Source organism: Macrobrachium nipponense, chromosome 22 (assembly GCF_015104395.2).
Source record: "Macrobrachium nipponense isolate FS-2020 chromosome 22, ASM1510439v2, whole genome shotgun sequence".
Lineage (NCBI taxonomy): Eukaryota > Metazoa > Arthropoda > Malacostraca > Decapoda > Palaemonidae > Macrobrachium > Macrobrachium nipponense.
This window is the reverse complement of record NC_087213.1, coordinates 55429429-55442205: the sequence shown is the minus strand read 5'-3', so window position 1 is coordinate 55442205 and position 12777 is coordinate 55429429. Positions and strand designations below refer to the sequence as shown.

Sequence of the window (12777 nt, the reverse complement as noted above, 5' to 3'; positions counted from 1 at the left end):
TCAGTAAAATACAAAAGCAAAGACTTTCAAATACCTGAACAGTGTTTGCCATCAGTGTTTACATTAAAAATAAAAATACAAAGCGAGAGGGCAGTTTTTTTAGAAGAATTTTACATAAAAGTACTGGATCAGGTGCTGTTGCATCATTCCGAATTTTAATGTAAACACTGCTGAGGATCGAAAGTCTACTTTGTACTTTACCTAGTAATAGTATACATAATTTATTTTATACAGGTAGTCCCCGGGTTAAGACAGGTTTGGCTTATGAACGTTCCTAGCTTACGATGCTTTTCGGATCACCTGAAGATAGCGACCCCTAATTCCTCTCCTAAGAAAATCGACCCAATAATTTCCTCATGAAGAAAAGCGACCTCCCCAATATTTTCCACCTGAAGATAAACAACCCTGCTTGTTGGTGTCTCCAATCTTCAGGTGACCCACTTTAGTTCATAATATTATAGAAAAAAGGAGAAAAAAATATATTTATATTCATTAAAAACTACTTTATTAAACATTTGTTAAAAACACAAATTTAGACAAACAATCAATAGTTAATTAAAAGCGTACTGTCATGCAATTTCAGTACAAAAATAATCAAACCTACTGTAACCCCTGTGGCTAGCACGCGCAGCGCAACATTACCTCTTGCCAGAACATACCGAGCTTGCCAAGAATCTTTAAATATGCTGATAAGGCGCGAAGCGCCGTTCCGCCACGGCCTTACTGTACCCCTGTTAATTCCTCACCTTAAGAAAAGCGACCCCAATATTTTCCACCTGAAGAAAAGCGACCCCAGCTTGTGTTGGGGTCGCTTTTCTCCAGGTGATCCTGCTTTTCAAATATATTCATCAGAGATTATTTTCCACTTTACAACGCATGTTCCGGGTCTAAGACACTTACAACGCCACTCCAATACAAGAAATATGGCACCAAAATGGCAGAATGATAACAAATTGGAGGTTTTTGTTGAAAAACTCAATAAAAATGGAGGTTACATCATTTTCAAGACACCCAAAGGATTAAATGTAATATTTTCTAAGGTTTTCTTACGATTTTTGACAATGTCTCAGCTTACAACAATTTTTGGCTTATGACAGCATAGAAATGGAACCACTGTCGTAAATCAGGGATTGCCTGTAATTGTAGATTTTTATTTCCACAAACCGTTTTCCACGAGATTGCGAATTTCTTAGCAATAAGTACAATATAGAAATGTTATTGTCATGATACAATAAAGTTTGTTCATACTTACCTGGCAGATATATATATAGCTGTATTCTCCGAAGTCCGACAGAATTTCAAAACTCCCGGCACACGCAGTGGGCGGCCAGGTGGTTAGTACCCATTCCCGCCGCTGGGAGGCGGATATCAGGAACCATTCCCATTTTCTGTTCAGATTTTTCATACCACTGTCCCCTGAGGGGAGGTGGGTGGGTACTTTAATTATATATATCTGCCAGGTAAGTATGAACAAACTTTATTGTATCATGACAATAACATTTTGTTCATGAAACTTACCTGTCAGATATATATATAGCTGAATCCCACCATTGGAGGTGGGAAGGGACAGAATAGAAGGATTTTGGAAACACCTCAAGTGCAGATGATTGACATCTTGGTTCCTTACCTGTTAGCATAGCTGACTTCTTGATTACTGTCACCGAAGCCTGCTTTTGCTTTACTAGAGTTGCCAACAAGGTAGTGACCTGTGTAGTTGGTGCGCTCTAGATGATCTGTCAACGGGAGCGTGACCACAATGTGACTAGACCATATTGACCATACTGTAAGGGCAACGAAGCTAAAACCACCACCTGACCTAACCTATCGAAGTTAGTCCCATAACTTCTAGGCTAAAGAAAGGGAAAGCGCCTCAAGCGACCAACCCTTCAAAGTTAAAAGCACACCTATCCCTTTTATAGTATAGGATTCGTGCTGCTTCCTGCCCCCAATAATATTTCTACGGATATGTATGGTCCTAGCGACTCGCAGATCTCATATGTCGTCTTCACATCCCGTCGGGAGTGTGAAGCGAACACAGAGTTGCTTCGCTCAAACGTGGCACTCAGGATATTACTGAGTGTCATGCTCTGTTGAAATGCTTCCGAGGCCGCGCCCTCACCTCATAAGCATTCAGTTTAAATGATTTCAAATCTTTGTTCAAACATAGTGAATGAGCCTCTTTAAAAGAACTCCTTAACCATAACGCCAGGGCGTTCTTCGACATGGGCAAGTCTGGTCTTTTTACGGAATGACCTCAACTTTCTTTAGTTTTATCAAGATAAAACTTGAGAGCCCCGACAGGGCACAGGACTCTCTCTGGCTCTTGCCCAATAATTTATACCATCCCCTTGATCTCCAGGCCTCTGGGCCAAGGGTTAGACGGGCTTTTTGTTCTTAGCAAGAACGGAAGGCTTAGAGGACGCACCGAATTATGTCCTCTAAAGCCAAAACCTCTGATGATGGCTAAAACCTCACTAACCCTCTTTGCCGTAGCTAGAGTGGTTAGAAAATTAGCCTTTCTGGTCACGTATATTAAGTTTACAGAAAGGAGAGGTTCGAAATGCTTTGACATCAGGAACTTCATACTACGTCTAAGTTCCATGCCGGAAGCTTCGATCTAGACAATTTCAAGATTTCCACAGACCTCAAAGATCGTGAAGGGCTTTGTTGTTTGACAGATCCGAATCTCTGAGCCTAAAGGCCGTCAACAACATATTTCCGTATTCTACAATCGTTGGAACTGCTAGCTTATCCCATACTTCAGACGGAAAGGGAAGGCGGTAAAGTAATTCACAGATGTCAGAGGTGGAGGAACAGTCATTCTTCCTGCCCTATGTCCAGAAACGGCCCACTCCGATTGGTACACTGCAAAATATGCAGCACTGCTTTGCTTTGGCAATGAGACTTGCAATTAATCTTGAAGATCCTCTCGCTTCTTGACAGTCTGAATGCATTCAGACTCAGAGCGGAGAGATTTTAGGTACCTCTCGAAGTGAGGCTGTTAGAGTAGACCGATTCTCTCGGGAAGGGTCCTTGGAAAGTGCTCTCTGAAGGACGTGACCTCTGTGAATCCAGCCTCTCAAAGGCCAACATGGGGCGATCAGCATCTTTCTCGCTCCCTCTGACGCCAGCGATTATCTTATTATATTTCCTAAGCTTTTGAATAGGGGAAAAAGGCTAACCAACTATCCCCATTCCATTACTAAAGGATGGGCGTCTCTTACTACCCGCTCTCGGATCAAGAATAAGGGAAGGGCGCAACGTAGAGGAAGCTTTTTCGTCTTCAATATGCAAAGAAATCTACGAAAGGAGTCCCCAAAGTCTCCACAAACTCTCGACATACTTCTAAGCGAGGAATTACTCAAACGTCAGTAGTTGCTGCCGTCGATCGAGAAGATACCGCACGGACGTGCAATCGTGTAACGAACCTCTTAAGGATCGTTACGTTCCGTGCCTATGCCGATAACCATCTCTCTCTTCTTGGGATATGAGAGAGCTGCGGAATTATCTGAGATGATTTGGACCACTCGACCAAAAACTCACTCTTCGAGGAACTGGAGAGCTAACCAAATTGCTTCCAATTCTTTAGATTATGTGCCAGGACCTCTGTCCGGATGCCTGGCACCGTCTCAGTATCACCTGAGGTGATCCTTAACCCATTGAGAGACATTTAGAATTATCTCTAGATCTTTGATGTTATTTCAGTTCTCCTGTAGGAAAAAAACTGTAGAGGTCTGAATGGCAGTCTATTCAGGGAAACAAGCTTCTCCAGCGGAGGAAATGGTCCCCAGCAGACTCATCCATTCCCTCACTAAGCATGCTTCCTTCCCTATTAAGGCTGCGCTTTGCATAAGCAGGAGAGCATTATTATAGTGCTATGCTGCGGTAGACTCGTACAGAATTCTGTTTACAGTGCGGTAAGCAGCGCCGAACATGTCTAAGAGATATCTCTGTTGAAAATTTTCTTAGCAAAAGGAAGTCGTTTATTCATGATTACCAGAAATCCCCTCAACCCGAGGCGGAAGTCATGATTGTAGGGCAGAGATACGGTTCGTCAATCAATCCCGCGGGAGAGAGAGATGTAAACGACCCTTCCGAGCATAAACAACAAGCTACCTTAAAACTGAGTGGTGACAGTGTGACACTGTGACAGTTACAGGCAGCAGCTTATGTAACCTTCTCGCAGTCTTATGCCGAGTTGCCAGCTATTCTATTCATCTAAGGAATAGATTTTTCCATTATTGAACAGAAAACTCTCAAGTTGGCATATTTAAGCGAACAGGAATCGCTAAATACAGAAGCTGATTTTGTGTTGTCGTAACATTACGCTTAATTAACCAAATGTTAAATCGGAAACTCCTGGCAAAGTTGCCGGGAGTAACGATTGAAATATACTGCGTCATCCACAATGACAGCAAACCACTCGTCTCGCACTATTCTGCCTGAGTTACCAGCTACTCTCTTCTACGAAGGAATAGGTTTGTTACTATTATCGATCAGAAGGAAATTCTCAAGCAGGCATATTTAAGCGAAACATAATTTGCTAGATGCAGAAGCTGAGTTGGTGTTGTTGCAACAATACCTTTAAGCATTGTCCTTACACCGGAACTCCTGGAAGTTTTGCAGGAAGGACCGATTAAATACACTTAAAATAACAGTCCTTTCGGTTGCCATCTGTAGAGGTAACTACAATATGCGTATATGACTTGAACTTTACATTAGTAATATGACGCAAAGATAAATACGTAAGTATTGGTAGTCACTTGAACATCTAATTCTCTACTACATTCTTTCCTCGACGAGGAACGAGAGAGAGAATGGATCGACTCTTCGTTCGTTTCTTTGCAAAGAGAAGGAATTAATATTATTTAAATTGGAAATCCTCAAGTGAGAACGAGAAGATCGAAAAGGAAAGTTCAAGCTTCTTATGATATTGGACATAAGACTTCATGGACGTAGTCTATAAGTCTTTTTCCTGGATGAGCCTCTGACTAATGAATGAGAGCTCTTTCGAAATTTTGTTACTTATCCGCTTATGCGATAAAATGTTATTAAGAACTTTGTCAATGAGAACTAACCCAATTGCATGACGGAAAGTAATCCAGGAATTCGAGCATATAGCCTTCCGGATTCCTGCAGAAATCGAGGAAGGGGCAGGATCCTGATTAGAGACTGGGCTCACGACAGGAAGACCAATTAATTGTTCCCCTTCGGCAGCGCAATCCGAAAGCAGACGAGGCGTGTTATGACACCGAAATCTGCTTACAGTTTTCCTGGAATTCATCAAGTCATGGATTCTATTGAACGCTCCCTTCGTAGAAAGCGAAGTAGACATTTGACGAGACCAAACTCCTTCCTCTTCTTCGACGACGACCTCTTGAAGAGCGTTCTTGCAGGAATCCTGCCGAACGTCTTAATGCGTAGGACGGGCCTACGTTCTGAAGACGTCCTGGAAAGTGCTCTACCGAGCGTCATGGACGTTGTAGGATGCCGAGCGTCTTCAAAAAGCGTCCTCGCTAGCGTCCTGGCGAGCGTCCTCGCTAGCGTCCTGGGGTGAGCGGTCCAGATGTGTAAGACATCGAGCGTCTTCCAAAGAGCTTATCAATGTTTATGACGTCGAGCATCTTCCCGAGCGTCCTGATGAGCGTCTCTTCGTGTAGGACGTCGAGCATCTGCAAAAGCTTCCTCACGTCTCAATGCTTAGGACGTTGAGCGTCTTGAAGAGACGTCCTCGCGAGCGTCTTACCGAGCGAATTGGTGCATAGAACACCAAGGGATCTGAACGGCATCTCAGAGAGGATCTTATCGAGCGCCCTGATGCTATGAAAAGGCACCCGAGAAGCGTCCTGGAGAGCCGCACGCGATGCTCTGAAGTGTGAGAGCAACTATAGGAAGACGTAAGGCTATCGTCTCCAAGACGGCCTTAAAGACCTTCGTTACCTTCTAACACAGACGGTGGCCGCCTGTGCGACATCTTGCGTCTTAGTAATGCAAATGAACATATCCAAAAACGCGCTCAAAAAAGGAACGCCGAGCTTTCCGAAAGGCATCCTCGCGAGGTGCTTGCCGAACGTCCTGATTGCATTCTTTGAGCGTCTTGAAGAGCGTCCGGAATAGAAGAGCGACGAACATCAAGGGAAGCGTCATAGTGAATGACATGCGTCAACATGAGTAACCTGAGAGGCTTCCTGGCGAAGGGAGAGCCGCTCATGAAACGCGAGCAGTCCTAAGCATAAGTACGGTGATCGTCATCAAGGGCCACTCTTGACAAAAAACGACGGCCGCCTGTGCGACATCTTGCGTCTTTGTCACGCTCATCGACACTGCAGAAGGGCATTTAAAAGGACGCCTGTATGTTCTTGGGTATGAGGAATTCTTTGCCCTTCTCCTGTCGAAAATGAGGATAGTCTGTCCAGTGTCATCTCTGTCCGCTGACAGAGCGTCCCTTAGGGACGAGTAAGAGGCGTCTTGGCGAGCTGTTTGACTATGCAAATCAGCTTGCTGGACGTCAAGCTTATGAGCTTGAACAATATCCCGTTTCGTAGTAAAGCGAACGTCACATAACGTATACATAGCGCCATGAGGGGAGGAGGGAGGGGAGCGTCTTGGAAAGCAAGAAAAAAAAACAATCCTTGCTACAAGAGTAAAGACGTTCCGTTCCTCTCATAGAGCGTTAAAATGTCTCGAAAGGCGTACCTCGTGAGGGGTCCTGCCTTAAGGACATCTTTAATCTCTTGACACCAAGACGACAGCCGCCTGTGCGACATTTTGCGTCTTTGTCACGCTTATCAATATTAAGTCATGCCGAAGGACGCCAGATCAGTAACTCTGACGCTTCCTCCTGACGAGAGAGAGGACATGAAGCATCCTTCTTCTCTAAAGCTGCTTTTTTGTTTTTTAGAGGGAGGCGAGTCCTTCCGAGAGCTTCCAACCTTGCGGGGAGGACGCCTCGGAGGACGAGAAGCAATCTTTCATGATTCGTGCACGTGCACGATCTTTGGCAGCCTTGGAAGCGTCTTCAGATCCTGCCGAAGGGACGCCAGATCGGTGGGGGGTTCCCGTAACCCTCCTTCGGTTTTCAACTTGCCCCCTCCCTGGTCCTGGGAGTCCGACAGAGGTTTAGACCTAGAGGCGTTATAGGACCGATCTGACGCCCCCTCCACAACACTAGGGGCAAAATTCAACATCACTACACTCACAACACTGATTGGAGAGCGAGCACTTTTTCAAGCTTACTTGATGTAATCCACCATAATAGAAAGGGCATTACCTCTCACAGACACTTCCTCTAGGCCCGTAAGCCATACCACAGGGTTAGGTAAAATAAAGTCTACTGGAGGTTAGTAGGTTCATTATCCTATCTTCTGTTTACTGTGGAGGAAGACCTCCTGATTCTATCACGCTCTCATTTGTGTACATACGAATCATACGTCTTCTTTCGGATCGGAATCAGTCAACATTACACTAATTACATTGATCTTTCAACAAAGAAAACATGTAAACGTCATGTATATATACTAAGCGAGTGTCTACCGAAGGTTCGTAGCCCCCCTTACCCGTTGCAAGACAACAAAGTCTGAAACTAGGCTAACTAGATTCAGACATCATATGCAATGAAAAAATTTTAATTAATTTATGATAGCGTATGCCTAGCCACAAATCCAAGTCAATCATTCAAAAAAAATAAGTAGGATACTTAAGTGGCTAATGAAGTTTCAAAATCCCTAGGCGGGAGTAATGGAAACAGGTGGTTTTCACTACCGCGACAGAGAAAAATCTGAATAGAAAATGGGAATGGTTCCTGATATCCGACCTCCCAGCGGCTGGGAATGGGTACTAACCACCATGGCCGCCCACTGCGTGTGCCGGGAGTTTTGAAAATTCTGTCGGACTTCGGAGAATACAGCTTATACTATATATCTGACAGGTAAGTTTCATGAACAAAACTGATTGTTTCAAGACCAATCATTCATTCCATATGACAACAAATTAATGTAGACTATGTACTGTATGTCTCACAAAAAAAATTTATCTATACATTATTCAGATGACTGAACTGTTGCAGAATATGAAGAGAGAGAGAGAGAAGAGAGAGAGAGAGAGTTGAGACGAGGTTTGAGAGAGAGAGATGAGAGAGAGAGAGAGAGAGAGAGAGAGAGAGAGAGAATTCCCTCAGTTGTTTTACTTACTTTTTGAGAAGAGCACAAAATGTAGCTAGTGACCTCACGCTTTCAGAGCTGTCACTGTAAGATGACAGCATGCTCTCCACATCTTTGGCGGTTCCAGATAAAATCAATTGAATACTGGAAATAAAAAGATTACGTAAAGTTCAGTTTCAGATAATCTAAATTTGGTTTCCTGACTTCATATGAGTGAATAAAAAGGCTAAGGAATATAACAGAAAGACAAAAGGACAGGGAGAAAAAAACAAAAAAAAAAAAGGAAAAAGAAATCACTTGGATAAGACTACAAAAATTACACTTACAGAGTAAAGCTTGAAAAAATAAAAAAAATGGTTTGCACATTATTATATTTAAATATATAATAATATATCTTGGAAATGTTGAAAAAAAGCTAACAAAGCAAAATGTTATTTTCATGATAAAATGATATTGTTAAACTACAATAAAGTTTTGTACATACTTACCTGGCAGATATATACTTAGCTATAGTCTCCGACGTTCCCGACAGAATTTCAAATCTCGCGGCACACGCGACAGGTAGGTCAGGTGGTCTACCCTTACCCGCCGCTGGGTGGCGGATGTACGAACCACTCCCGTAAGCTTTGTCAGATTTTTCTCTTCCACCTCGTCTCCTGAGGGGAGGCTGGGTGGGCCATTAATCGTATATATCTGCCAGGTAAGTATGGTACAAAACTTTATTGTATGTTTAACAATATCATTTTTGTACATGAAACTTCCCTGACAGATATATACTTAGCTGATTGGCCACCCTTGGTGGAGGGTAAGAGACAGCTCAATAATACAGGTAAGACGGGAAACAACTAATGTTGTAGGATATAAAAACCTTGGTTCTCACCTTTTCAGGATGAAGACTTCATAGATACTATCTCTGAGTCTGCATTGCCTGGAGAGCTACAGCTAGGACGGTGGACTGATGCTGAAAGACTCTCGGATCTACCACTGGGATATGTGATCCCTATTGTGGTAGAATCCAAGTCGGATGCTGTTAGAGGGACCTTGTCCGCTTACCTAACAGATCCTTACCACTACCTCTGCAAGGAGCCAAAAAACCCACCAGACCACCCCTAACCAAAATCAAAGGGTTAATATTACGACAAAAAGAGGTGCCTCTGCAAACCTCTTTCAGACAACCAAAAACAACAATATAATAAAAAATATAGGGTAACTATAAAAAAATTTACACAGGATAAGTTTCAGCTCCTGCCCCAGCACCGAATCCGTCCGATACGAAAGGACCCAAGGCGTAAGCATTTATCATATGTGATTTTTACAATCAACGTAGGTAGTGGTTTGCGAAAACCGATTGGCATCTCCAAAAAGTCGCCTCCATCAAGTTCCGCACAGACATATTTTTTCTGAATGCAAGCGAAGTTGCGATGGCTCTCACCTCGTGAGCTTTCACTTTCAGTAGTCTAAAATGATCTTCCTTACAGGCAACATGTGCCTCTGTAATAAGGCTTTCTCAGAAAAAAGGAAAGAGCATTTCTTCGACATGGGCCGAGTGGGGGGTCCGGTTTACGGAGCACCAAAGAACATGCTTGATTAGCCTTAAGTTGTTCCTTCCTCTTAAGGAAATACTTCATAATTCTCATAGGGCAAAGAGTTCTTTCAGGCTCTTCCCCCTACTAGAAAAGATAAACTACGAACTTCAAAGCTCCTGGGCCAAGGGCGTGATGGGTTTTCATTCTTTGCCAGGAAACTTGGAAGAAATGAACACACCATAGAATCTTCCTTAAAACCCTACATTGCCCTCAATAGCTTGGAGCTCACTCACTCTCTTAGCTGTAGCTAGGGCAAAAGGAAGATAGCCTTCTTCGTCAAATCCTGAAGAGGCTAAGCCAGGAGGTTCGAATCTAGACGATCCAAGGAATTGTAGGACTACGTCTAGATTCCAGTTCGGTACTACATGAGGACGCTTAATGGTTTCAAATGATCTAATAAGATCATGCAGGTCCTTATCATCGGATATATTTAAGCCTCTATGCCGAAATACCGCCGCCAACATACTGCGGTATCCCTTAATAGTTGACACAACCAGATGACATTCTTCTTTGAGGAAAAATAAGGAAATCCGCAATTTGGGTCACAGAGGTACTGGAAGAGGAAATGTTCTTCTCTTGCACCAAACGTCTGAAGACATCCCACTTTGACGGTATTACACGCAAGGTGGAAGGTCTTCCTCGCTCTTGCGATTGCTTTAGCAGCTGTTGCTGAAAAGCCTTTCGCTCTGACCAAACTTTGGACAGTCTGAAACCAGTCAAGACTGAGAGCGAGGAGATTTTTGTGGTACCTGTCGAAGTGGGGTTGTCTGAGTAGATCGCTCTTAGCCGGAGCGATCTTTGGAAGGTCCACCAACCCATTCCAGTACTCTGTGGAACCATTCTTGGGCTGGCCAAAAGGGAGCGATTAAGGTCATTCTCGTTGAATCGGACTCTACGAAACTTCTTGATGGTTAGCCCCAGGATCTTGAAGGGGGGAAACGCGTAGACGTCGAGTCCGTTCAGTCTAGAAGAAGAGCATCTATTGCTTACTGCCTCTGGGATCTGATATCGGAGAGCAGTAAGGATCCAGCCTCTTGTTCTTTGACGTGGCAAAGAGGTCTATGTGTGGCCTGCCCATAACTTCCCACAGGCTCTTGGCATACATCCAGATGAAGGGTCCACTCTGTGGGAAGGACCTGATCTTCTTTCCTGCTGAGGAGATCTGCTCTTACATTCCTTTCTCCCTGCACGAAACCTGGTGAGAAGCTTGATTCCTCTTTCTTCTGCCCACAGAAGAAGGTCTCTTGCTGTCTCGTACAGGGAGAAGGAATGCGTCCCGCCCCCCCTGTTTTTCCTGATGTATGCCAGAGCTGTAGTGTTGTTTGCGTTGAGCTGCAACTACCGATCTTCTGACTTTGGGCTCGAAAGCCTTCAGAGCCAACCACACAGCCATCAACTCCTTTCTGTTGATGTGCCAAGGCTACCTGGTTCCACCCCCACCCAGGTACCTGACACTTCGCTGGTTCCCAGAGTTGCACCCCACCCCATGTCCGACGCGTCGGAGAACAACACCAGGTTGGGGGTCTGAGATTGAAGAGACAGTCCCTTCGCAAAGAGGTTGGGATCTGTTCCACCATAAGAGATGTTCTTGATGTCCTGGGATACGACAGGGGAGAACGTCAAATCCTGAGAACGACGACTCCAATTCCGATGAAGAAAGAATTGGAGTGGTCTCAGGTGCAACCTTCCTAGGGAAAACGAATTGCTCCAGAGAGGAGAGCGTACCCAGCAGACTCATCCACTCCCTCACTGTGCATACTTCTTTCCCTAAGAAGGTTGTTACTCTCTCGAATACTCGGGCTATCCTTTCCTGCAGAGGGAAAAGCCCAGAAAACTCAGAGAGTCATCTGTATCCCGAGATACACACACTCTTGCTCGGGAATTAGTGATGACTTCTTGAAATTGACGAGAAGTCCCAAAGCCTCGTCAATTCTAAAGTTACTTGTAAGTCCTTCAAACAACGATCTTCTGAATTGGCCCTTATTAGCCAATCGTCGAGGTACATGGATATCCTCACCCCTTTCAAATGAAGCCATTGAGCCACATTCCTCAAAATCCCCGTGAACACTTGAGGGGCCGTCGAGAGGCCGAAACACAGAGCCCTGAACTGAAAAATTTTCCCCCCCCATCATGAATCTGAGAAACTTCCTCGAGGAAGGATGGATCGGTACGTGGAAGTAAGCGTCCTGTAAATCCAAGGGAAACCATCCAGTCCCTGGACGAAGTGCTGCCAGCACTGATGAAGGCGTTTCCATCGTGAACTCTTTTCTTTTCTACGAAGAAGTTCAGGGCGCTTACATCCAACACGGTCTCCATCCCCCTGAGGACTTCGGAACTAGGAAAAGGCGGTTGTAGAAGCCCGAAGAATGATGGTCTGTCACTAGTTCGATAGCCCCCTTCTCCAGCATCTGATCTACTGCTAGATGGAGAGCTTGATTCATGATGGGGTCTCTGTACCTGGCCGTCAGTTCCCTTGGGATGGCCGTCAAGGGAGGTCTTTCGACGAAAGGGATGAGGTAAACCTCTCCTCAAAATAGAAAGGGTCCAAGGATCCGCCCCTTTTGGGCCCAGACTTCTGCAAACTCTAAGAGTCTGGCGCCCACCGTTGATTGAAGGACTTGCAAGTTATTTGGGGGCCTTAACAGACTTGGCGAAAGTCTTACCCCTTCTTGAAGGTCTACGACCTCTAAAACGTAGAGTTTCTTGATGAAGATGCCCCTCGAAAGGGTTCTCGAAACACTTGCCTTTTCCTTCTTAGCCTTAGTAGGGAAGGAAGGGCGAGTTTTCTTGCCGACTGTGCCAAAAGGTCCTGGGTGGCTTTGGGCCGAAAGTGACCTCGAAATGTCCCTGCACTCGATGTTTCGGGAACAAACTGAGTAGACAGAGGAGCAAAACAGCAAAGAAGACCTCTGAGCATGGGAGACCGACTTCGTTAAGAAGGAACAATAAACCGACCTCTTCTTCACGATCCCGGCCCCATAAAGGGAGGCGATTTCACTCGCTCCGTCTCTTACCGACTTGTCCATACAAGA

General features: G+C 44.7%; 2 protein-coding genes across 4 annotated transcripts in view; one reads left to right on the top strand and one right to left on the bottom strand.

Annotated features, from left to right (window-relative positions):
• LOC135198691 (E3 ubiquitin-protein ligase TRAIP-like) overlaps positions 1 to 12777 on the top strand; it is a gene marked incomplete at its 5' end in the record, with an annotated part of 425152 nt that overhangs the window by 76112 nt on the left and 336263 nt on the right.
• LOC135198844 (E3 ubiquitin-protein ligase TRAIP-like) overlaps positions 1 to 12777 on the bottom strand; it is a 65591-nt gene that overhangs the window by 25680 nt on the left and 27134 nt on the right. Inside the window, exon 6 of the mRNA XM_064226814.1 lies at positions 8190 to 8303. Within this exon, the coding sequence (XP_064082884.1) occupies positions 8190 to 8303 (114 nt within the window). The remainder of the gene's footprint in view (positions 1 to 8189; positions 8304 to 12777) is intronic.